This window comes from Thunnus thynnus, chromosome 6, assembly GCF_963924715.1.
Source record: "Thunnus thynnus chromosome 6, fThuThy2.1, whole genome shotgun sequence".
NCBI classification, from domain to species: Eukaryota; Metazoa; Chordata; class Actinopteri; order Scombriformes; family Scombridae; genus Thunnus; species Thunnus thynnus.
Window position 1 is genome coordinate 22514608 of NC_089522.1, and position 26013 is coordinate 22540620.

Consider the following 26013-nt stretch of genomic DNA (forward strand, 5'->3'; position numbering starts at 1 on the left):
AATAATAAGGACGTGGTTACACTGATTAGAGCACCTTTTTGAACCAAGTAATCAGGCTCATTCTGTTTTCATTGGACAAATGCTGCCACTGCAAAAAAAGAGAAGTGAGTCATCAGTGTTAGCCAGACCAATTTTGTTTTAGAGGTACAAGCAGAGGACAAATGTCCTATTATAGTAGACCATATAAGCTAAGTCCGTGGTTATATGTATGAGTACATTCCTCAATCTTTGTTTATGAATGTCATTTCTGCTCATCTTTGAACATTATGTGGATCTGTGTTTGTTCCTCCACCCACAGTCTAGTCTTAGAGCATCAAATACCTTCATCTGTAGGCTTGAAAGAAGGCAGTAAAAAGTGTGCAGTATGAGGATGGATCTTGTTTTGCTTCACTGCGTTGACCTTTCTGTCTTGATTGATCATCCTGGGGGTCTGTAGAGCCTACAGCATTAAAAATCAAGACAGCAGTTGAAACTCACTTCTCTCAGTTGTCAGTGGAAAACAAACAGGAGAGGATGCTAGAAAACAAAAAAACAGATTTCATACTGTAGGAACCATTGCTTTTTATACAAAATGGTGAGTCACACTCTCTTTTCCTAGTGTCTCTGTCCTTAAGTTTTTGTTATTCTGTGGTTCTTGTGATTCAAACACCTATTCAGTTTTTCCAGTGAAAAACTCAAAGTTTGTTGACAAGGTATATTTAATACCTTTCCATTTCTACTTAGCAACTGTGTGTGTGACAGTTTGTATGGCCAAGTCATCGTGTTCTCAACAAGCAGCTGGCGTCTTCCCCCAGACAGTACAGTTGAAGCCTCTTTGGACTCAGTGGGCCATAGATGCTGTTTGGTTGATTTGGCGTCATGGTAACTAAAGACTGGATAATTGCTGCTGGGAAAATCCATTACTTTTAAAGTGAGAAAAGGAGAGATTGTGATTGATGACTCACTGTTGCTTGATTCAGACTTAAGCATTGACCTCATAGGGAAAGCATTTTAACTTCCACATTATAATGTTATAATGGAAATGGGGTAATATGACAGATAATTCTTGTGAGACAAGGCTGTAGCTGGATTGTAGATTAGCTGACTTCTCTTTCCTGACCAGCAGATGGCGGTGTTAAACCACTCTACAGGCACCCCCAAATTCTCCCTGGAGATCAAACAAAGACATGAGCTTCATCATTCAGGGAAGATTGATATGGATGCAGCTTTTCTTCATTGTGTCTCTTAGTAATGTGTACTTTGCATGTAAAAATCTTCTATTGGTGACAAGACGTTGCTTTCATGCTGAGAGCAGAATACATTGTAGATATTACCCCACACAGCTCTAGATCCCCGGCTCCTGGTTTGAATGATCATCTTTTTTTTAAAAATTTTCATTGTATATGCATGTATTGGAAACATGGCATAGGATTAGCATATCCATAGTTAAATTTTAAGCTATAAATAGACTGAATGAAAATGTAAATGAGTATACCTCCACTTCAGTTTGGCTAATTTGAATTTGCAGAGCACCATTCATAAGGCAAATCTTTAAACTAGAAGAGAAAGATCTTTTTCTTTCATTCTTTTTGGTTGTTGTTACTCTCACCCCTCAGGCTCAAATCTGCTCAAAAGCCCCTCCAACAGACCACTGCCTCCACGAGATTAGACCCAGCCATTCACCAACCACAATGCCCCTGCTTCTGCTGCACCATGCCTTCCAAGGAAGCCTGCTCTTGTGGGATTATGGAGAAGGGATCCACATTTTCCTGCTTGCGCGAAACCAATCGCAGATACACACACGGACAGGCACATACACGCACGTAGATCTCAGGCCGCATTGGTGGCCGATATGAAAATAGTGTCTAAATCAAGATGACACATCAGGGTCATGCCGAACTCGGCTTGGCCCCTTCAGTGTGTGAAGGCCACAAGGAGCATGACATCTGTGCTTGCGATGGAGGACTGGTCTTTCAGTCGCTTCCTCCTGTTATTGCTGTAACAGGATGGACTGCTGCTTTCAGACACGGTCAAGACACACATATGTTGAACACTGTCTTCTCCATTCTCCTCTTGACGGTTACGTAAAAGGGATAAACCAATGAAAAGGGTTTAACACAGTGCACTCTGGACACGGTATGGAGTTATAATTAATCCAATTGGATAAATGCATGATTTTACTACAGGCTAAATTGGAAAAAAAGTAGCCCTTGCAGTGTCACACATGATGGCTACATGTTAGCCTACACAATTGGCTGATAGAGATCTCATTCTTTCCTTTGCATAATTCCAAATTTGTTGTGCCTGAATAGAATGCAAGGCTGCACCTCTATCCACAGCATCCCCGAGTGCACAACGTCTGGGGAATTTGCATGATTGCCTGTAGATTATTTGAACATTATCTATTCCCCCTCCTCTTCTTCTTCTTCTTCTTCTTCCTCTTTCTGTGGCTCTCTGCTGTGAGGATGCACACACATCCTTGGGCAAAATAATCTAAAATAGATCATACAGGCAACTGGAGTAGATGCACAGGCACAGGAAGCAGCTCACGGGCAGACTTGAGTCATGCTGGCAAGATCATGCACCCTGAGCTGACAGCCCAACACACCCGATTACCAAGCACGTCATTTTTTAAAATGCAGCCACAGCCTCACTATAGGTCGCAAACAAGCGGGGAAATATAGAGATCCAACGCTGATTTACCCACAAATGACTCTCTGATGCAGTGATTGAGCGCAGGGCTGTGGGTACTTTAAGACTGACCTGATGAGCGTCTCTGGCTCAAGCAATTGTGGCTCATTCATTGTGTCATGTGGACTGCTGGCAATGGCATAACCTTTGTGGAGGGAAGGGAAGACAACACGGTCACTCTGGATAACAGTCTTCCAATGAACAGAAACAGACCCTGTCAGGCCATCTCAACATCAGTTTCCAGCTGCACACCACCACCAACACACTCTACCAATCGCTCTTTGCCTTTTCCTCACTTCCTCCTTCCATCAGTTAAGACAACTCCTTCTGGATAAGGCCCACATGTGTGGCTTGCATGTTACATTGATTTGGCAGGATTCTATTAATACCTTTCTCCTTTACATCACACTATATTGCATGCTGTCTCAGCTACATCATTGACCTGTTTTTGTTTTTTGGCCTGCCGTATGGCCGTATGGTGCTTGACACAGCCAGTGATTTACCACTGATACAGTTGGCTTAAATTTCATACTGTTATATATTATTGATTGATTTGTAAATGATTGATTTAAAGGGCCATCTGCTGCACAATAGCATGACTATACTACCGTTTTTGTTGTTCCTTCAAGATAATGGCTTGCTTCCAATTAGGACGTATAAATGATGGGCTAATATTTCTTGTTAGTTAGAGATGTATTTTTCGTACAAGATAAGGACCTCGTATAATTCAAATTTACTCTCTGTAACAACAGGCGGAAAAGGATTCGTATTGAGACAGTGGGTTTTGGGCACTGAACAGCAGATAAATGTTTGAATCATAACTAAGGGGCATTCTCATGTCTCATTATGAGGCTTGTTAGGGCCCACATTACTGCTGCTTGACTGAGCAGCCTTAATAAGGAAAGTGACCCAACACCAATATGAACAGCAATTTTTTTTTTTTTCTCTCACGTCCATCTACTACTGTCTTCCATGGCCCTATCTCTTTCCTCTTGTCTGTCTGCCCCCCCCCCCCCCCCCAACCCCCACCTCCCACTTTGCCACAGCACCCCACCACCACTACCACTCCCCCCGTGTGTTTGGCAGTCACACAGTCGGCCATGTGTGCTGAAGACGTTACATAATGCCCTCCTTTCACTGCACTCCAGATCAAAGAGAACAATCTAGCACAGAAAAATTGCTCCTTGCCGATTTTCTTCTCTTCCACTATCACATTGTTTTATCAGACTTCAGTACCCAGAGACTATACAGTAGACTGCATTATTATCTGCTTCGGCATTCCCCTTCATGTTGAAAACCAAACAGAGCAAATGGGAAATGATCAGAGATTCACTGTTAAAAAAAAAAGGTTAGACCAGATAGGCAAGACTTGATAAAGATGCTTCAGGCGTAGAGATCTTACACCTCACTTTTTGACATGCTCTCATTCATTTACTTGTCATTACACACATATGCAGGGAAGCCAACTTTAACCCAGTCAGGAAAAAATCAAGCAGGTGTTGGGCAGAGATTGATTTTAATGTAAGAAAATCAAATCCCCTCACAGAAAAGCTACAAAAAATATTTAATTCGTTGTAATTTTGACATTTTATCTTTAAGGCCCTGCCTCTCTTATGTTTGGAAAAAAAATATCCTTGAAAAACTGATGCAATTATGATGAAAAAATTTTTCTGGAAGGGTTTCCACTCAACATCTTGAATTCTCTTCCGTGTACGTGAACGAACATACTAATTGTCACCAGTACAAAATAACCTAAATATTCGACCACGCATGCTCGCACGAAGCCAGGTAGCCTCGATAAAATTAGAGAGAAAACGACAAAAAATAAAAGACCAAAATCTTTTTATTCACGCAAAAACAAAGGTCTCCATCAAGTGGAAGAAATAGTGACAAAGAGAGAGGAAGAGCACGAGAGCATCAAACGCTGTCAGAGAGGCTGGGCCTGTCCACAGCCTTGTGAGGATTGAAATAATGAGTGTGTGCTGGGGGAACATTTGGCAGCACATTTTGGGACCAAAGGGCACAAATGACAAAATAAAGAATAGAGAAAAAAAAGATATGAGGCTTTAGTGTGCAATTTTGGGAGAATAAATCCTCTGAAGGAGGGAAAAACTTGTTCAACTGTTATACAGTGGTGTACAATAACAAGTTATATTTGGGTGCATGTAGCATTCACTTTTGTCTCTAACTATCAAAGTATTCCCATAGTGAACATCAGCAGATGTAGAAGTATTTGATTCCCTCCAGAGAGCTGGAATCAGCAGCAGTCCTAATCTCTGTTAAACCCCCCCAGTGATGGAGAGTGGTTCGCTGGTCTGAGGGAGCAGATCGGTGGGGTTATCTCTGGCCCTCAGCCTGGGGGGAATGTGCAGGTGAAACAGGAATAAAAGCATCTTTAGGACACAGCACATGCTTGCAGTAGTGCATAGCAGAACTGTGAGCCTGTGCGGCTGCAGAATCAAATGAATTGTGGGGGAATGGGAGAGGGCAAGGTTTCAGAGTGGGTTTGGCGCTCAAACTGTTATCACACCTGACAGTGTCTGGTTTGGGATCCAGTGGTGCACGCGGCATACGTAAGCGGCTGGTCATCTGTAAGGCAGAGTGATAGGGTGTGACGTGTCACACGCCACATTAGGCCCTGCCAGAGGATGTGTTTGACAGACTGCAGGAACTTCACTCCCGCACAGCGCTTTGCCTCCACTCATATTCTCAGACCCACTTGATGGTTCAAAACTCACATCTGGAATTGTATTTATAGAAAATCAACTTGAATTCAGCCAGTATTTATAAGAATGTGATCTTAAATAAAATAAAAATGGCAGCCATTAATTAACTCGAAGGTTATCTCAAAGTATTTTAATATATCATAGGACACTGGCAAGGATTTCTCTAAAACTCACCTTTTATTTATGGAATTAAATGTATTTTTACTGTTACATGGTTAGATGTTTCTGGCATTAAATGTACACTATTACTCCTAATAGGTAATAATTTCAATACTTTTTCACTTCAATGTGATTCAAGTATTAAAAAACAAATCTAATTCAATTTAAATTAAACACAGGTTGCAATTCTTGGCTCCAAGCAAAGTGTACCACACAGGTAGCACATTGCATTGCAATGTGTAATGAGAACTTGTAATAATTGGAGATACAATTTTTCTATTTGTGTCTTCATTTCCAACTATTACGCAGAAAATTCTGTGTAATATAGTAAGTAAACATCAGCTGACAGAACTGCAAGAATATTAAAAAGACACTCACTACTATAAAAAGCTTATTCAATTGTCTGTCATTTTGACTCAGGAGTAAGTGAATTATTGTAAATAATGTTTGCTCTCTCAATTCAGAGTGCATGTTTTTTTTCACTTACTGTCATTTGAGTCTGTGACATTGAGTCCTATCTGAATATCACACAACAAATGATATGTGTGAAGGAGTACAGAAATCTACAAGCATCTGCTGACTTACAGATGAGAACCAGTGATTTGACAGACATAAGCCAGAGGGAGTCTGCAGCACACAATATAAAGCTTTAATAAGGTGCAACAACTAATGTTTAAACATACAAGATGATGTCATCATAGAAAAAGTTTTTACCAATACATTGTAAGTTGCTGCACCTAAAATTGTTGTACTCCAACTCTGATATGTGTGCTTTGGTGCTTGGTTGGATAAATTGGATAAATGGGACTGACACAAATGTGAATCATGACCACATTTTGTTTGTTTTTTAACCAATTGTCGTGATTTTTTTTTTTTTGGGAACTGGAACACTGTCACATCGGAAATATCTCTTATATAACCAAAGTTTGTAGGCCAAAATTTGATTGAGCCAGCATGATCTAAATCAACGTTATCAAGTTGCAGCCAAAGAGTTAAATGATACTCTGGGATAACTATTATTTAGGCCTCTCAAAGACACTTCCTTACTGTTAAGTGATCAGGTTTGTAGAAGGAAAAAGGGTGTGTTTGACATGATTACACTGTATATGTTGACTCATCTTGCACTGTGGAAGTTTTTTGGTTTTTATCCAAAAAACATCTCTAACCTTGACCTGAAAGTGGCAGTAGAGGGATTTTCAGACCTCTGCATATGGGTACATAGAGGAATTGTGTGTCTATGAAGTAAAGGTGCATCCTTTCACATTTGATGAAGTTTAACTTTGCACAACAGAGGTTTTTGGCAAAATGGGAGCCATATTGAATTGGCTGAAACTGGCCACACTGTGTTTGTTGGATCATCTCCACCCAGGACTTAACTGATTAATGTTTGTTGATAAGTTAAAAAATGTTAAACTGTAGTAAATATGCACACATGTACACTGGAAGCTTGTACGTCTGTTGAGCAATTTTTATCATAATTGGGGAAAACAATGCAGAGGAGCGGCATACCATCACTTGGTATGAAGTATGAAAGTATAAAAGTTATACTGAATACATCTCAATGTTGTTTTCTTGCACATATAATGAAAGTCGTGTCAACTCTTGGCCAAAATGTGAGTTGAACTTTGGATTGAGGATGGAGGGAATGTGGTTTTGACTTCTCAGTTTGAACCTGCATTTCTCATATTGACTAACATTGAACATTTATTATGAACTGGGAATTTGCTCATTATTGAGGCTCTTGTCATTATGTGATTGTGTAGGGGGGAGTTTAACTAGATGTAGAAAATAATTTACATTAGGACATTAATACATGGTCATTTATTTCTCATAAGTATTCCATTGCTTCTTAAAATATTTGATGCAGAAGTAACTTCTGTGAGTGCTTTAAAAATAGGAGATGATGTGATATATTTCAAATAGTCCATGCATAAAATAAGCACTGAATAAGAAAATACGATGTAAGGTAAATCTGGAATTATAGGAACACATTTATTTATCATTATTTTTCCGTCTACAACTGTTATGTCTCAGAACAGAAGTTTTGTCATGTCTCATGTCTTAGTGAGGTGAATGCAATCTGTGGTGCTCCACTGTTTGGCTCTGTCATGACCTCGTTGGCCCCTGCCGTCTCTCTCTCGGTGTGTCTTACCTGTCACTGTTTAGCTCAGGGGAGGCACAGAGCGGAGCTGAGGTGCCTGAGGGGGAGGAAGGACAGACTGGAAAGACTGCTGTGGCCATGCCTGGTCCAGCTCACTCATCAGTGAACACAGTTCCCAAACCTCTCTGACAAATCAGAATAGAAAGCATGCACCACATCTTAGCTATGATTCACTGCAGCCCCAAGTCCAAGCGCGCCCTCAAGGCCCTCAGACCTCTTAATCATCGTGTGTGCCTTTGTGTGTGTGTGTGCGTGTGTATGTTGTTTAAGGAAGAGAGTGAGGCAGACAGGGAATGAATGAGCTTGTTTGCATATGACAGCGCTTCTATAAAAGTTGCCCGAGTGTTTTCAATGTGTCAGAAAGAGTAAACTGCATCTTAATGGGCCTTCAAAATGTCTCCCAGAGCACAGCACTGTACGTGTCTCGTGTGTTTGTCTCAGTTTTCGATTCGTATTTGAGGGAGGGGACTATTTATGCATGTGGGTCGGTTTAAATATCTGTGTCTTATTCTGCGCAGTCATAATGTGCAGTCAAGGGCATAACTATGAGTGAAAATGTCATGCAACAGTAGGGGTAATACATGCAAAACACGTGTGGAGGTCACTTGGTCACATTTGCATATAAAAATGTGCCAAAAATAATCAAACCAACGTTCGTTTGCATGCACAAACACATGAAACTATGATGCTAACCTACTACATACAAATCATTTTTCATGTGTCAGAATTTTGAAAAATCACTGACGAAATCGATTACCAATTTTTAAATTCAAAATAAAATGGCAATAGTTTAAGGTCATGAACTTCCTTAATCACCTGCTCCTCACCTTCCGCCTCGCTCTCAGTTCCCATCTGTAATAAACTGAGGAGACTCAGCCAACATCTTGAGGAGGGAAGCGTTAAGTGTGTGCTGGCGTGATCTGACAGAACTTATTTAATATTCAGGTCTTTACTAAAGCTGTGCCTGGAGCAGCTGCCTGGTCCTGTCTTTACACTAAATTGGAGTATTTGTACACATTCATATATATATACAGTAAATCCATGCACACTTGCTCACATAAAGTCAAACATGCATACACATGTATATGTATGCACATACTTAGACAGGTACTTGATGGTAGCAGCAGCATTGCTAGTTAGTTTGGATTCAGTTCCAAGAGAAAGCTGCAGAATAATTAAATTCAGTTGAACACAGAGTAGGTTTCTGTTCCTGTTCCTGTTGTCATTTCTGTGTAAGAGCAGGGAAACAAATAACTCCATTTGATGTCGGCAGAGTTTTTCATTTGTCAGCTATTATCAAAGTCCCACAGCCTAAACTCCAGCATAAAGAGGTCCAGGGTAGAACACAGGCCCTGAAACCCTTTGGGCAGGGAATCCAGGAGGAAGCTATTAGAGGAGCTTCACTGGAGAGCTAGCCCTCCTTCCCACTGGCTTCACATCAGGGCACAAGATCATCCAGAGCACCCACTGTGCGTGACATCCAGGCAGAGTAACATGTCTTGCTCACCATGTGGAATTTCTCCCCTTGGCAGACGTTTGGCATGAGCTATTCAATCCTGTAAATTAGATGTCTCTGGAAATAGTTGTTCAATATTTGAATACAGTGATTCAGGTTTTGATTTTGATTTTGACAGATTTAAAGAATAAGAAAATGATTGCTGTCTCTTTCCTGCGCCGTGATTCTTTTTTTTCACTTCGCCTGTTCCTCGGCCTGATTTGCATTCGGTGTTTGACCCAGGCTGTAATCTACAATGACTCCCCCATAAGCCTCTGGCACATTGGGGAGATGTTATAAGCTGTGACAAAAGACAAGAAGCACTAGAGCAAACTGAAGGTAGCAGGGGACAGTCTCCCGATTAGCTAAAACTCTCTTCTTTATTGTGACTTTAAATTTGCGCTCATTTACAGAAATTCTCTTTAATTACAGTTGCCTCTTCATAATATGCCTTGATTGAAAATGCTCACAGAAATACTACATCTATGTTACTTTACAAATACATAGCTGTAAAGAAATACAGAAGAGAAATGCAAACAGTAGACACATTTACATTAGACACCAGACGAAACAGACAGGTGCAGGTATCATATGGTATTGTAGGTTTATGAGCTGCCAAAGAGGCAGACTGGGGGAAGGGCAATGTAATGTAAATTGAAGCCCTTTTTTCTTGAAGGGTCTGTATAATTTCCATAAGAGAGGGATTTATTAATTCAAACCCATAGATATTCTTACAGCAAGTGTGAAAAGCCCTTATGATTTGTGACAGGGTAAACTCTTTGCTATAGGCTTCAGAATCTGATATTTGTATCTGTACAGAAATCATATGCTACGATCACCTCCGAGCTTCGCTGCCTGAAATAACCGCAATATTTGCTGTGTCACGAGAGCACAGTATCAAACAGTAAAATCAGGGGGAATCCACAATCTCACGTCTCAGTGTGCGCCCATTAATCTCAAATCTCACACGCACACCCACACTGCATAAATGTATGCTTGACATGTAAGCAGCGGTGCAGTTTGCGTGCATGTGCAAAAATACACTTTGGTCCCTTAAAAGTGAGCGGGTAAACAAGTTCATTTCAGCAAGGTTCATATTCAGATTGAAAAATGGAGCCCAATTAGCATATATGCAGAGAGGCTTTGCATGCTTGACATCCTCTCAGCCCCTCTGCTGGAAATAGCCATGCACACAACATCCTCTGATTACATTGATATGTAGATTCATGCATCTGCAAAGATTAGTTATTCATTAATGTATTTGCTTTGAATTCTCGGGTGAGTGTACCTCAGACAGAAGTCTGGGGCAAACCAAATGCATCAGAGGAAAAATGTCACAAATGATAACACAAAATCCACATCAAAAATATGCAGGTTCGTTGACCCACAACAACATAAACCCAATAGGGCATTATGATTTAAAAAATCCTTTGGCATTGGGGTTAAAAACAGAGAAAGTATAAACATAATTATCAGTCTTTTCATCTTCACAGCAGAATTAGTTTCTCTTGCTCTAAGTGGGCTATGAGGATTAATCATTGCAGCCTGTGTGAGTTTATAAGCTGTAGCGTTCTGTCATCCTTTCATAAAAGCATCATGGATCACCAGTTTGCTTCTTCAGTGTCCTCTCTTGCGGCCACACTGCGAGCACTTTTTAACTTTAAAAATAGGCTCGCAGCAGAGAGTGCCAAGAAATGCTAAACACCAAACAATGTCCCTTTGCTCAGATCTGGCCACAAAATGGAGCCGAGCAGCCCAGAAACTGCACGAAAAAAATAGTATCACTGTAATGAATGCTATCTATATCAATTAATGAGTCAGTTTGTACAGCACTAATTCATACACACACCTAACGTACAGTGTCAGTTTATTTATACACCCTTTAATCACAGTTAAAGAGTCATCGGGCTTCATATGATCCTCATTCTGAGACTAAAAATGAAAATAGCACCCCCTAAACTTTGGAACTGTTCCCTCTTTTCCTCATTAAGCCAGTAAAAACAAAAAAAAGACAGAGAGATGTACAGTAGCTGACAAAATTATAACATCCAAGCTATTTAGGACATCAGCACCAACTTGGGCACCATCATGACTGCTGTCATTAAGGTCATCATACTGTAGGACATGGGAGTTACACCAAGATCTGTGACCCAGTGCCCACTTGCCACCATTCAGTTTCTGCTTTCACATCACAAATATGTGATCCAACCTGAACATTATCAGGTCACAATTTTTGTTTAACAGTTATCAAAATGTTAACTCTATATGAATATAACAGAGGACAATTTTAGTGACAAAACACACTATGTGAGCATGATAAAAGCATTTGCAGTGGCGATATGGCTGAAATTCCTAATCAGGTCACACAGTTCATGGGTCACAGAATTCAGCATAACACTGGGATGTCAGCAAGTATTGGCTGTCGGAGAGTTGGAGAGAGCAAGGAGGGGAAAACAAGACAGAAGTTCAGAAATAGGTCAAGTATTTGTATATCTTCTCTGGAAGAAAAACAAAACAAATATTTTTCACCCCACCAAAGCCCATAAAAACAAACATAGATTTTTTTTTTGCTGTTAAAATATTGGTAATAAAATAAAATAAGTTAAATCCATCACTCTTGATGCTGCTGAAAATTGCTGGCCTTAACCTAAGACTAATTGTGTTCTGCTAGATTGCTCCCAACTAATCAAGAGCTTCCTCCTCCTGTCCTCCCCTTGCCGAAAACGATGATCTATGGCTCTTGCGTACACATCAGTTTGGGTTGTCTCAGTGGTGACTGGTTTTCATAGGTAATGATGCTAAATTACACAACTGGGAATAACGGCGGCTAGTAAAGTCATCCATCAGGGGCTAGTTTATATGAGCTGCCATTAGGGGCATTATTCAAACCCCAGTCAACTCAAACACATAGCTTTCTGTTCCTAACCTCTTCTCCTCCTCCTCCTCCTCCTCCCATGTCTCTCTCTCTCTCTCTCAAACACACACACACACACAAACACATACACACACACAGTTTGCCACGAGCTACTAGAAGGGACATCTCATTCTTTTATCCATGGCGAGTCATTGTGGTGGTGTCAGCTGGTGCCGTCTCTTTTATCACACTGGAAGCTAATGGAAGCAGCAACTGCAGGAGGTGGGGGAGAAGACGCAGGCACACACACACACAGACACACACACACACACACATATAAAAACACATAAATACACACAGAGCCATAAGAGGCTGGGGAGATGGGGCGGGTGGGCACGCCAGGCCCTGGGGCAGGAGCTGTTTTGTGGTGATGTTTTTCTTGCTCGCCGAGGCCTCTCTATCAGCTTGTGTTTCTGACACTCAATAAACCACCAAGAAAGGCTTCAGACATTTTTCTCTCATTCTCTTTTGATGTTTCTATTTTTTTTGTCATTTGGTGTTTAGTTCCTTTTTTTTTACCCCCTTGGTAGAGTTAAGCTGGATGTCATCTTCACTCAAAACCTCTAAAGAATGGTTTTGTTTCATTTTAAAGGTCCCACCTGGCCTCATTCAAAATAAACAAAAAATGAACCCAGATATACAACACATTTTTTTTTAACTTAATCCCTGCTTGTAATCTTATTGGTTTCACATTTTCTCAAATGTGATAGTAGAAATACTCTATGGATAACAACAGGGTTTATTTACAAGAAAAGGAACAATAGCCAATTACTGCAGGAGGGTTCAGCGCAGCGTGCATCTTTTGATAGGATAGTTGGATTGACCTAATTCCCTGATAACAGCGTTGAAAAGCATGGGACCGCTACTTTAAACACACATGCTATAAGGGACATATGCCAGGCATGTATTGTATTTATATTTTCTATAATTCTTTATTTTTTCAGTCTTTTTCTGTTTGTATAACATAACAATCGTGCTTTATCATGTGACACCATTTAGATACATATCATGTTTATATTATGTTTTACATTAGGCAGTGAGACAGTTAAAAATATACAAAACAATATTGTTTTACTAGACATAGTTTCTATTTTTAATATAATCGTCAGTATCTTCATCGTCATCATCATTTCGTATATTTCTGTAAGATATGTGCTTTAGCTTCTGTGATCAAAATATTATTGCAGAAAACAGCAACTCCATTTTTTCAACATTTAGACAATAACTTCCAATGTATTACAGACATTCACAGTTACATGTTTTACACGGTACAGTTTTACAACAAAGTTCCAGAGAAAACTGTGGTAGAGTAACTTTATACAAAATTCACAGGACATGAACTGTAGCCATTTCACATTTTCGCTCAGTTGTTTTGCTTTTCATAGTAAACATGTTCTGTTCAACCAGATGCCTTTCACAGTAGCTGCCATAGAAGCAAACTAACATTGTCCTAACACGCCATGGCAAAAGTCTGGGGAAATTAAAGCTTTGTGCTTTTCACCAGTAAAGCAAAGACAACATAAACAAAAAGAGAAACAGACCACTTGCTTACTGGCCTGCACTTATACATCTACATATGTATTGCTGAATACATATTGATCAAACTATGATTGATCATTACACATAAAGAAAAAATAATGACTGTACTCAAACACAGAGTTGGTCCAGGTTTTTGTGCTAGCATACAAAGTGGTATTTTGTAGTTCTGCCCAGTCATGTAAACAGACTATGGCTTAGCTGAAATTGGTGTATTGGCTTAAGGCCTTCTCTGTTCTTCTTCTTCTTCTTCTTTTTTTTTTTCGTTTGTCAGGAGACATTTCAGAAATTTTCCACTGATGTTCCTGAGGAAAGCATGCAAAACGTAAACAGGATTGACTGTCAGCATTAAGGGATAGTCATTGTTTGGAAATCACTTTTCTAACCCTGTGCTTTTTTTTTTTTTTTTTTTTTTTTTTTTTGTACTTCTTTGTACCCGGTGCTTTGCCAACCACTAACTGGCATAGTTTTTGCTTTTGTCTGCCTATTGATTTTGGTCCTCCATCACAACACATATAGTATAAAACATCCTAAAAATAATTCTAAAAATGTTTCGATCACATAAAAGTTTTCTCTTATTTTTTTTTTACTGAAAAAAAAGGAAGGAAAAATAACAGTCTCTCTCACACACAAAATCTTTTGCAACAAATACTGGATTTCTCCAGATTACTCCTAAACATGAACTTCTTATTGGCATTGTGCTTACTCAGAGCTCCCTCTGTTCGCCTTGTGGCTTGTAGTTTACCTCACAGAGTGCAACGTTTGGAAAAGAGACAACTGCGTGAGGTTTAGTAAACATCCACAATAAAATTGACGCCATCCCTCGCACTCTTCAATGATGTCAATTTTGTTCACTACTTCATCTACTATATTCACACGGTATTTACTTGATTCATGAAGATATTCAACAAATCTCTAATCTATATCTCTATGTTTTTTTCTTTTCTCACAGTATTACACAGTATGTTTACATTTTTTATTCAGATTTATGGTTGTATTTGTGAACACTAACAGTCTTTGATATTGTTTTCAGAATGCAAACCAACAATAAGACATCATTGGCTTGGTTTTACAAATGCAGAAAAATTAAACAATGGTTCGAAAATCTGTTTTGATCACATATTGCCCCTGGAGGTAGGTGAATCAATTAAAATCTTGGAAGTCCTTTGTAATGTTCTCTTTTGTCTACATGCTCCATGAGGGTTTCTTTGTTGTCTACACGTTGGCCTCCGCATTGGTCAGGTTAGAGATTGGACTTGTTGGGTTTGGGGGGTTAACAGGCTCCGTTGGGCTAGCTGGGTTGGGCGGTGGGCTGGTTGGGCTAACTGTTGTGGTGGTGGGATTAGCCGGACTTGCTGCGGTGGTGGTGGTGGTGATGGTGGTGGTGATGGTGGTAGAGATTGTGGGACTAGTGGCTGGGTTCACCGGGCTAGCAGCGGTGCCTGGATTAGCTGGTGGAGGAGCCGGGTTAGTGGGGCTCACAGGGCTGGTTGAGTTGACAGGAGCTGGACTGGTTGGGCTGGCGGGGTTTGCGGGAGCTGGGTTGGCAGGGCTGGCGGGATTGGCTGGATTGGCAGGGCTGGAGAGATTAGCGGCGTTGGTCTCCGCCTGCTGCTCAGGTCCATTCTCCTGAGGTCGCCTGACAACTGCAGGAGGCTGAAGCATTATCCGAAGTCGCTGGGAGAGAAGAACAACGCAAATTACTTACATAACAGAAAGCATTAGTTTATGGGTAGAAAAGCAAACAACCGGATCCCAAAAAATCTGGCAACACAAGGTAGCAAAACCTGTTCCCATCACCCAACAAACCCAACGGACAGCTCACTTCTTACCTCTTTGTAAGTTCCCTTGAGTCCGAGATACATATAGACCATGTATCCTGGTATGAGAACCATGGAGGACAGCGCCATGAGCCAGCCTACTCCCTGACCCCAGCCAGGGAACACGTAGTCTCCCATTGTGAGAGGAACCATTTGTATGGCACTGAACAAGAACACCCCCTGTGGGAGACATGAGACGCTTTATACATCCTGACACCACTGACTACAGGCACCACTGTCTCAGCCTGACATGGCTGCAGGCAGATAATATTGACTTTATTTATTGTTTCATTTTTCATGTCATGACTTTACATGTACTGTTGTATTAGTTCAGACTACTCACACCGACGATGAGAGGGGTGAACACGACCCAGCACAGCTTCCACCATATACAAGGCTTGTAGCCAATCATCTCCTGGATGTTGTCGTAGAACTTGTTCACACCTGCGAGACAAATGAATCTATGATCAAAATATTCATATCCAATTTATTTCAATTTGCTGCTGGTCTGCCATGCATGATGATGAGGATGGCGAGGTGGAACACACGAGTGCTCATGACCTTGAGGCTGAACAGCGTTTGAGGCTGCGCGAACATCTCTGGATAGGTATGACGTTTTCTAACCTTCATATTTCCCCCGACTTTTCATATGTGCCATATTTCAACAACTTAATTTAATTGGAAAGATAATATATTGATAATTTGTTCCTTTTTTTTGCTATATTTGATGAAATATTGATGATACACACCGTAGCACCAGGATATGGAGATGCATTCAAAGAAGACCAAGAACAGCAGACACATTCCACTGGCAGAGTAGTAGTCAAACAGTTTGAACACATAGATTCCACCCTGGTTACAGAAAAATGGATCAGTGTTACAGAAAGACTCTATGTGCAGATACAGCATAACATAACATGGTAATGTATTAATTGCCATTAAGAGAACAAGTCAGAAAATCTACTATTCTAAATTGGCTTTTGTCCACTACTTAGATTCATAGACTTAATCACATCTTACATCTTTCAATTCTCGTATCGATTTTCATGCTGAAGTATTGTTTAATATGGTGCCATTGATAGTGAGTAGTCGGCAACATGGGAGAGCTGCCCTGTTGTACCTGTGTGATGTTTGAAAGTCCGATCACATAGGACACCAGACAGACAACTGCGATGAAGAGCTCTCGTCTACCCCTAAGAGCTCTGGGAAATTCATCCACCAGAGCAGTGATGAAGCCTTCAACAGTGCAGAACTGAAGAACAGAATCATAGAAACAATATTAAGCATCAAATGTGACTGTGTGCAATATTTGCACCTTGCTGCTTATTTCTACATACATATTTTTTAATATATATTTTCTATTCTAACATAGACCACTGTGAATAACTGGCAAAATATATCGTTTTCCGAAGCTTCATTTTTGGGCTTACGCTGACTGATGACAAAGAATTGTAGTGTGCACCAAACCATGAGACAAAAACACTAACATAATCTTTTGAATGACCACTTCTTGGGGGCCATTTTGGTAATAGCCCTGATATGCAAAAGCGCTGTTGCTATGACATTTAGAATATGGTTATGATTTATGTCATTTACTTTAAAGTGCTGGTGGTCATAGCCGGTGTATGGCTGCCTGTATATATATTTTTCTAGTTTCTGTGGCCTTATTCGAACCCAAATATCATACACAAAAAAAAGATACACACAGACAGCGGAACCTGCAGGCACATGGAGGTGATAAAGTTGCATTAAAAAGACTTGACAGCTGATGTCAAAGCTCAGCTATATCTGTCCACAAGAAGCAAATTGCATGCTTATCATGCAGAGAGCAGGGGTGAGCTGCATGATATGTACCTGCATTTAAATATTTAGGTCAGCCCATGAGCAGATCATCTCCAAGCCCCTTACCTGGCTGTCTATCCCCAGCATGAGCAGCATGGAGAAGAACAGAATGGCCCAGAGAGGAGACACAGGCAACTGGGTTACAGCCTCTGGGTAGGCCAGAAAAGCTAAGCCAGGACCTGGAGAGTAAACAGGAAAAAATTTCATCAGGGTTACTTATAGCACTCTCATATAACTGCAGACACATATTATAATGTAAATGTAATGACAAAAGCTGTGTTTAGCAGTCAGCATCAATGACAGTGCACCTTTTTTGTTTGCAGTGACAGAACATTTACAGAAGAAGGCATATATGCAATCCGTAGTTACCTGAAGCTGCTACGTCGGCAATGTCTTTCTTTGTCACATGTGCCATGAAGCCAACAATAGAGAAGATTACAAAGCCAGCAAACATGCTGGTACATGAGTTGATGCAGCACACAATAATAGAGTCTCTGGAGAGAGGAAATATAGAATAGGCCTGTTGTCAAAGATTTAAGTTGACTTGTATTATTATTTTTCTGTATTGAGCTTCCTGAAAATAGTCTGCACGTGAGACTGAGATCTGAAAGAACAGCTGAGATCATACATTGCTGCAATTTACTCCTTTTGCTCATACACGTTTGACAAAAACCTATTTTTTATTCTTTAAGACAGATGTAAAGAGATTTAATTTAATAATAAATAATAAGAATCCTCATAGATATAGAGGTCGGGACATAGATCCATTTGAAACAAGCACACAAAATGAATGCAACTATTTTTATGTAACTGATTGTTTATGTGACCCAGAACCATGGGGCTGCTGGAGAAAACACTCAGGCTTTGCAATCACAGTTATTTGCACGCACACCCAGAGCAAGGAAGAGTCTTTCCCTTAGATTTTTATTATATTCATGCCAGTAACTCACATTAATAGGACCCATTAAGGGCTCTTAAGCAGTACCCTTGAATATGGGTCTTTAATAGGGGGCGTATAATATAATAAGATAGCAGCAATTTAATTAATGTCATCTTCAGCTGTTATTACAATTTGCACTGTTATATTAAATTCAGCAGAATTCTCTGTCTCATAGATGATCTTCTATTCATGAAACATCACCAGTCTTACCTGTAAACATTGTTATTGAAAGGGTTATAGCTGCCCAGAGCTATAAGTGACCCCAATCCCAATCCGTAGGAAAAAAAGATCTGGGTTGCTGCATCTAGCCATACCTGACAAAAAAACACACACATTTAGCTGTGTGAGGGCTGAGCTTTGCTCACTCATGCATGCAGTGCATAGTTATGAATCACGTAATAATATGTCATTACCCCAGATTCTTTGAGTTTTTCAAAGTCAGGGGTGATATAGAAGAGAATTCCCTCTTTAGCTCCAGGTAGAGTCACCCCACGGATGAAGAGAATAAACAGCATGAAGTAGGGATATGTAGCCGAGAAGTAAACAACCTATAAAATGTGAGACGGTTATTAGCAGGGCGACATCACTGCATCTTACACAAAATTTATGATGCAGACAGAATTTGTAAATTTCTGATTTTTCAGAAAGACATTTTCCTCAGTCTGATTCAGACAAAAAAACAAAAACAAAAACAAAACAGATGAAGAGACCAAATATCCAGCAAAGAAACCACTGCAGCTTCACTTTGAATCAGCTCCCTCTGTCTCTGTGCGTTTACGAAACTGTGTAAGCAATTTGTGAGCAAAATGTGCAGGGGGATGGGGTACTTTGTGACCAAAACAAATTTTATTCGCCATGGTCACGTGATGCAATAGACTTTCGAAATGTGGCACCACAAGGGAGGGAAACTGCTTCAAGTGAAGAGAGAGGACAAAACCAGATTGTAGCGTATGGCTGTTGCTCCTCCTATCATGAATCCACACTCAGTATAGACACTGTGTCAGGAGAATTGGAATTAGAGGAGCCACCATGAGGCGGAGCTGGATTAGTGAACATGAGTGTTTGATGCCTTCTTCCCTTGTTTTAAAAATCAATCTGGACAATGCTGACTGCAATCTAAATGATTGATGAGGTGATATTAGACTGATTAATATTGCATTGCTGTCACATACTGCCTCTATTTGGGGATCAGTATAGCATAAGAGGTCTTGGATACCCAAATCTGGCAAACATCTTACCTTCCCTGTCCAGCCAACCCCTTTCCAGATACAGAAGTACACAAGGACCCAAGCGATGGCCAGCGTTATTGCCAGTGGCACTCGAATCTGGCCTGGTTTTTCCAAGCCATCGGTCATTTCATGCACGTTGCGCCTATAAGTCAGAGCGAGCAACAATAAGACTATTACACACACACACACAGAAATAACCATGCAGCAGAGGTGGCTGTCTTTTATGTATCTCGGGGATGCATGCAGGATACTTTAAAGCTCTGCTGTTGTGAAAGCAAAAGAAAGCAAGTCAATATCTTACTCCCAAAACTCCACTACTGCACTGGTGAGATTGGTGGTATCTGTAATGGAGTAGTTTGTATAACATTTCTCTGTGTTCCATGGATTGTTACATGAGCTCCATGGAAGATCCTGAAAAACAGAAATTATAGTGGGTTTTTTTTTGTTCTCCTCTTTGACATATTTAGGGATTTGTCATTTCTTACAGGTATCACACTCTACAATTCCTGATGATATAACAACCTTGACCCTATGCTGGTTTCAGCTTTTTACGAAGTAGTACACTGTATGTACACTGTATGATTATACTTACAGAGGAGAAGGAGTTGTACAGGTAGTAAATAGCCCAGGCAATGATTACAATGTAGTAAATGTTAAGCCAGAAGGACAGGACAGCTGCTGCAAGGCCCACACCTATCATACAGAAACGAATAAGGCATTGTAGTAAAACTATCACTGGATGTGTGGCCTCCATAAATCCCCATAGTCATAATTATTTCTACAAAAACACCAAATACTATAAATATTTTTCAGCATGGATTATTGCAAAATAAAGATTATTTCTTATATGGTATTAAGAAACAAATTTCCAGAAATGTTTGGTTTAAGTGAAATATACCTTTAAACATAGGAGCCAGTTTCCACACACCAAGCCCTCCAATTGAGGTGTATTGACCAAGGGAGCATTCCAGTAGAAACAAGGGGACCCCAGCAAATATGAGAGTCAAAAAATAGGGAATCAAGAAGGCTCCTGGATGGACGAAAGTAGATCAAGTTATTCATGAAAAAAATGACCAATCTCAGGCTAAAACTGCACTGATGCATTACTTAAAACACCACAGCACAACGTCAATTAATTAGGGTTGCAAATGTAGGTGATATTCTTTTCATGTCATCTACACGGTCAATTAGATAAGCTCGACTATGTGCGTCTTGGAGCTGAATGGGCCGTGCAGTTTGCTTAAATTAGCAGTGAAAAAAAAATCATGTTTACCTCCACCGTTTTTTCCACAGAGATAGGGAAATCTCCATACGTTTCCCAGTCCAATTGCATAACCCACACACGACAGGAGGAAATCAAATTTTCCCGCCCATGTTTCTCTATCAGGCAACTCCTTTTTCTGCTTTTCGGGTTTCACGTCCAGTGACTTGGGTTTGTCATTATTAGTGGCCACCTCGTTTAGTTCTGTGACTTGTCCATCCGTTTTGGTGCCGTTCGTCGCCATCTCTCTGGATTTGGCAGAGGTCCTGGCAGTCGGACGGGAGGCTTCAGCACCGGTCCACGTAGACAGCAGCTTCGCGGTTTTTCAGACCTAACCTTTGGACCAAATGTCTGGAGATGCAGCCTGTGCGCGCACGGCTCGTCAGTCGCCGTTAACCTGGAATCGTGAATAGAGTAATTGGTCGTTTTTTTTTTCCAGGAGGCGCTGAAAATGTGGTTACTTAGGAAGCAAATATGAACATTTAGCACTACATCCATTTACTCCCCGGCAGGTACAATAAAACAATATCAATTAAATTCAAATATATACTGTTTACTCTGGAATGTGCATTCAAAAACGCAGACTAAAGCATCTCATGAACATTTGGTTCCCTGACAAAATTTTCATTCATATCAGAATCAACAAACACCAAAAACCATCGATGGCAAAGTCATGCTGGACTTGCTCCCATAAGTAAAACACAGACGACAGATTGCGCGTAAATTAACAGCAGCCAAAGCCAGATCATTACACACATGATAGGCTAAACAAAGTCTGCAATTAAATAAACCAAATAAATAAATAAATAAATAAATGACATTACTAACATCAACGAAAAAAGGAAAACTTTAAGACAAACGACAGGATCCAAAACGTACACTTCAAGCGCAAAACGCACCGTAGCAATACCAAATAGCCTATGAGAATTAAGTGTAATGAAGTGGAGTCCACCAATTACCACCTGCAGATTCTCCTAACAGTTATCCACAGCAGGGAAATTGAACAGCAGGGATACAGAGAGGTCTCAAACAAACTGGAACACAAAACGCACAGTGGAGACAAAGGGATGTCCAATGCGTAAAAGCTTTACGCATCAGGCTGCACAAATAGCCACCCCATTCTAACCGATTAACTGAGAACCAAACGCTTTATTAAACACATGAGAATGCCACATTTGCATCATCCAATAGACTAGACACCAGTAATCAATTCTGCATTTAATTGACTATAGCGTGTAGGTGCAGAGCTCATCATGCAGTCATTACATTGACCCCAGCAACATATTGATAGTATCATTCACAATTTAATCACAGTCACCATCGCTGCAAAGACAAAAATGAAAGAATGAATCATACATTAAGGAGTCTCGTTTGTATGAGGGTTCAAACACGCACACACGCACAGACAGACGCAGGAATTCAGCAGCCAGTTTACTCACAATGAATCTGTGATCTGTGCCGCCGAGGATACGCTGCCTGCCACAAATCTCGAAACGAGGTATCCGTAGATTCCTCCTGTGGGCGAAGTTGTAAACTCCCAATATTTCTTGGAACATAAATAGATTTTACTTCCATTAAAAGACTTAAAGGGACCATGCAGCGTTAGAGGTGTCCAAGCAGGAGCTGTCCAGCGGGGAGCAGTGCTGAAGACCAGGAGGAGGAAGAGGAGGAGGAAGAGGAGGAGGAGGAGGAGGCTGAATCAACACGGGCAGCAGCCGCTTCGCCTTGTGCGACTGTCTAACATCAACAACCAGAGACTCAACTCCCATCTACACAGCCTCAATGTCATCTCAAAGTCGCCCCCCCACCCCTCCTCCTCCTCTTCATCCCCATCCTCATCTATAGGCTACACTGACATCGCACTTGCAGCATGTTTGTTTTTTTAACATTTCAATTTGTTTTACTCTTTTACCTCGTTTTAATAAAAATCAATAACGAGGTATTCACGTTTTTGTGCCATCACCTCCCATAGCTAGGCAAGCAAGTTTTGCAATCTATGGAAACTGAATGAAAATGATAAATTATCCCATTTCAAAGTGATAAATATTGGTCAATTTTGGGGCTTTCTGAATCTTTATTTCACACACTTTAAAGAGTCAACTGCTTAAAAAAATGTCATTGTCTCTGCGCCCAACACTACAAAATAGGACCCCCCCTCGACCTCCCCACAAAAAGAGCACCCCATCCTCCCCTCCATAATGTATTGTCGAAGTGCAAAATGAAACCATATGGAGGGTAATGTAAGCATCATTATCAGGTCCAAACGCGTGTATTTGGAAGGTGAGGCCAGTCAGCGGCTGTCTGCAAATCTGGCAAATTGTGATAAAGGGAGCCCGTCAATAAAGGGAGGGAACATTGGCTGCTTGTCTAACTCTGCCTGTAATCGTCCAAAGCCCGACGTCTTCCACAAATGAGGGGATGATATGAGAAGAGTAAACTCGTGGAATAAGCTTATTCACAATTTAAAAACAAGAAAAATGAAAGAAAGAAAAGGAAAAATGTTTAAAGATTGGAAGAAAAAAAAACACAAAGCGGGGGAAAAAAAATCTGTTCACATGTGCAGCAAATCAGCGAAGAGTGGATCCAGTCGCGGATTTTTTTTTTGTTTTTTCTTCTTTTTTTCTAAAGAAAAACCATCCGGAAAGTGAAAGACAAGAGCGAAACACTTCTTTAAGGAGCAGTTCGTCAATTGTAAGTGCAGCGGTAAGTGATTCGCAGCCGGTATTTAGGCCCACTTGTTTGATTTACTTGAATATTTAAGCGCACGTTTTTCCCTTTAGATCAGCTGTTTTTCTTACGTGAACAGTGATGTAATGTTGGCTTCTACTTATCTGCACTTTAACGTCTTACTTCACCACATTTGAAGGCTTTGTAGTTTGTCTCCATACTTGTAGTTTTGTTTGCAAACTCCACACGTGTTGCCTGGCATCATTTAGTCTCCTGCTGAAAAATCAGAACATGTAGGTGCACTTTTTTTTTTTAAATGTCACTAAGTTGAGGTGGAGTGAGTGCATCCTGACTGTGGTGTAAACTGCTGGAAATGCTCTAGCAATGAGATCAGGAGCATTTAGACTTCAGTGTGTTCCCATCACAGGCTGAGAGGGCACCAGATGGCAAAACCAATGAGGGGTGAACTAACCTACTAAATGATACCACATGAAATGCAGCATTTAAAAGCCCATCTGGGATGCCGTCCCTGCGGATATGGGGTGTGAAACATGACACATATTTATACACCTGCTGATGGAGCACACAGGCATGTCCAATGAGCTGGTGACATGTACGCTCAGCCGGTTGACCTCCTAACCCTGCAGCTTTGGTTTGATTCAGCTCACTGCCCTTTTCACCAGCAGCCCTCAGTCTCTTAATTTCAATCGGATGCTTGTATTTGGCTCCTTGTGAATGCTGTACGTGCTCCATTAGGCTGGGGTTACTTGTCCTGTCTTTTAATGGCTTTTAGAGAATGTGACTGAGATTGAGGCTTGGGTTTGCCCCTCTTTACTGGCCCATTGGCTGTAAAATCATCTTAATGTGGTAGAAGGATGCCACTAAGTTGCCATTCGCTTAACATAGACAGTTTCCCTACTAGTTTCTTATCAATTTTTAGCCTTTCATGGACACAATTATGATTATTGTATTAAAAATGTGACTATATACACTTGAAAACCAGCATCAAAGCAAATATTTCTTCCTATATTGTATTATTACCAAAACATGATGAAAATTTTAAGATGAAATTACTCACCTTGTTCTTTGGTTCAATTAATAAAAATCAGAAGAATCAGAATAAAAAGACAAAATCTTAAATCAAAGAGGAAATATTAAATAAATACATTAAATGTGTTTGAATTGAGTTTAAATATGGGCTCAAGGAATATTTTAAAAACTTGAGGATATCACAAATTTAATGTTAAAAAAAACCCAACACTTTATATGGCTCAAGCAGTGTTGAAATAGCCTCCTGAGGATGAATCTGCCCTCCATTTTCTCCCTTGATGTCTGCTTTTTAATGAACTATCCTTGAAATGATTGTTTTAACTGCTTGGTAATCTCTGAGCAATTCTCTGAGCATTCCTCAGTTTTCAGATGCATTTTCATGGACTCATATTTCTCAACACCAGTCTCGCAATTTGAGGCCACAAATGAACTGATTAGCATGATGATTAGTCATTAGTATGCTAATCATAAGCAATTCACATATTTTATTCATATTGTCGCAGGCTTGTTTTTCTCCTGCTAAAAATTTGTGTATACATCCCATTTTATTTATTTTTTTAATTGTAAAAATGCAGGTAAATCCGCTGACAACCTACAGTGAGAATGAAGATTTCACAGGTAGTATCTCAACAAAAATGTCATCATTTGTGCATACAGCTGATAAGATGTACGGTTAAGGTAAATTCACTTGGTAGATAATGAGGAAAATGACTCTTTGACATTGATTTGGTTCACCTATTTGGAGAGCAACATTACGTACATTATGTATGATATATATGATCATATACATATACGATTACAGAAGGAAATATTGGTTGAATCCTCCATTACAGAATAAATCTGTTACCGAAAAGGTGCAACATAAAAACAAAAGCTGCAAAATACAGTGTGAATACACAAAAAAAATCAACACAAAATATTTACAAAACCCTTGTTTTGACAGTTAAGCAGTCTTCAACAGGGTATTTAAAAGATGAATATGTCTTATTAAGTAATCCTACAAAGAGCCTGGATGTGCAGCTTCTTTTCTTTTCTGTTGCTGTCCGCTCTTTGTTTTCATCAGCCTCTGACCGTGATTGCTGCTGTACATTTTCACTGACTTGTAAGCACTGAGAGAATGTAGAGTACAATACCGCTGCGGTGTACCACTTGTCACCACTTGTGTCTTGTTGATAGAGGGATTGGAATACACATATCTGGCCGGGGAAGTAATGCATAACCGAATAAGCGCTCACTCAATATTTCTCTATAAGACGTAAATATAATTTGGTCTGTCCTCCCAGGAATGATTGATCAAATTTACCTCACACCTGCACGTGCTGCACAGAGACACCCGAGACATCACTGTATGTAGACAGCTTTCATTTTGAGTCACTGCATTGTGATCTCCACTGTGTATAACCTCCACAGACACTGAAATCACTTCAAGGCTACGTGCTCTTATTTGTCTGTGCTTCTTTAGTATAGCATTTGTTTAGCATGACCTAAATTGCTGTGAAGTGAGTGCCTCAGCAGCTCTGTCTTGCCTCTCTCTCTTTCTTCC

The 26013-nt window shown here is 40.3% G+C and overlaps 1 protein-coding gene across 1 annotated transcript; it reads right to left on the bottom strand.

Moving 5' to 3' along the window:
• Window positions 1-13032: 13032 nt before the first annotated feature.
• On the bottom strand, window positions 13033-22517 carry slc6a1a (solute carrier family 6 member 1a). Its single transcript, XM_067592701.1, has 15 exons — window positions 22193-22517; window positions 20766-21150; window positions 20391-20522; window positions 20085-20185; window positions 19794-19903; window positions 19502-19634; window positions 18677-18811; window positions 18474-18577; window positions 17693-17817; window positions 17390-17502; window positions 16602-16733; window positions 16231-16333; window positions 15825-15925; window positions 15494-15661; window positions 13033-15338 (listed from the first exon to the last, which is right to left on the bottom strand). The coding sequence occupies exons 2-15, from the start codon at window positions 20995-20997 to the stop codon at window positions 14877-14879; spliced, it is 2151 nt and encodes a 716-aa protein (XP_067448802.1). The 5' UTR covers window positions 20998-21150; window positions 22193-22517; the 3' UTR covers window positions 13033-14876.
• Between the last annotated feature and the right edge of the window lie 3496 nt (window positions 22518-26013).

Coding starts and splice junctions, on each gene's coding strand:
- slc6a1a (XM_067592701.1), bottom strand. CDS start 20,997: ATGGCGACGAACGGCACCAAAACGGATGGACAAGTCACAGAACTAAAC. Junction 19,904..20,084: donor TGTACAACTCCTTCTCCTCT/GTAAGTATAATC, acceptor TCTGTTTTTCAG/GATCTTCCATGGAGCTCATG. Junction 18,578..18,676: donor AAAAACTCAAAGAATCTGGG/GTAATGACATAT, acceptor TTTTTTTGTCAG/GTATGGCTAGATGCAGCAAC.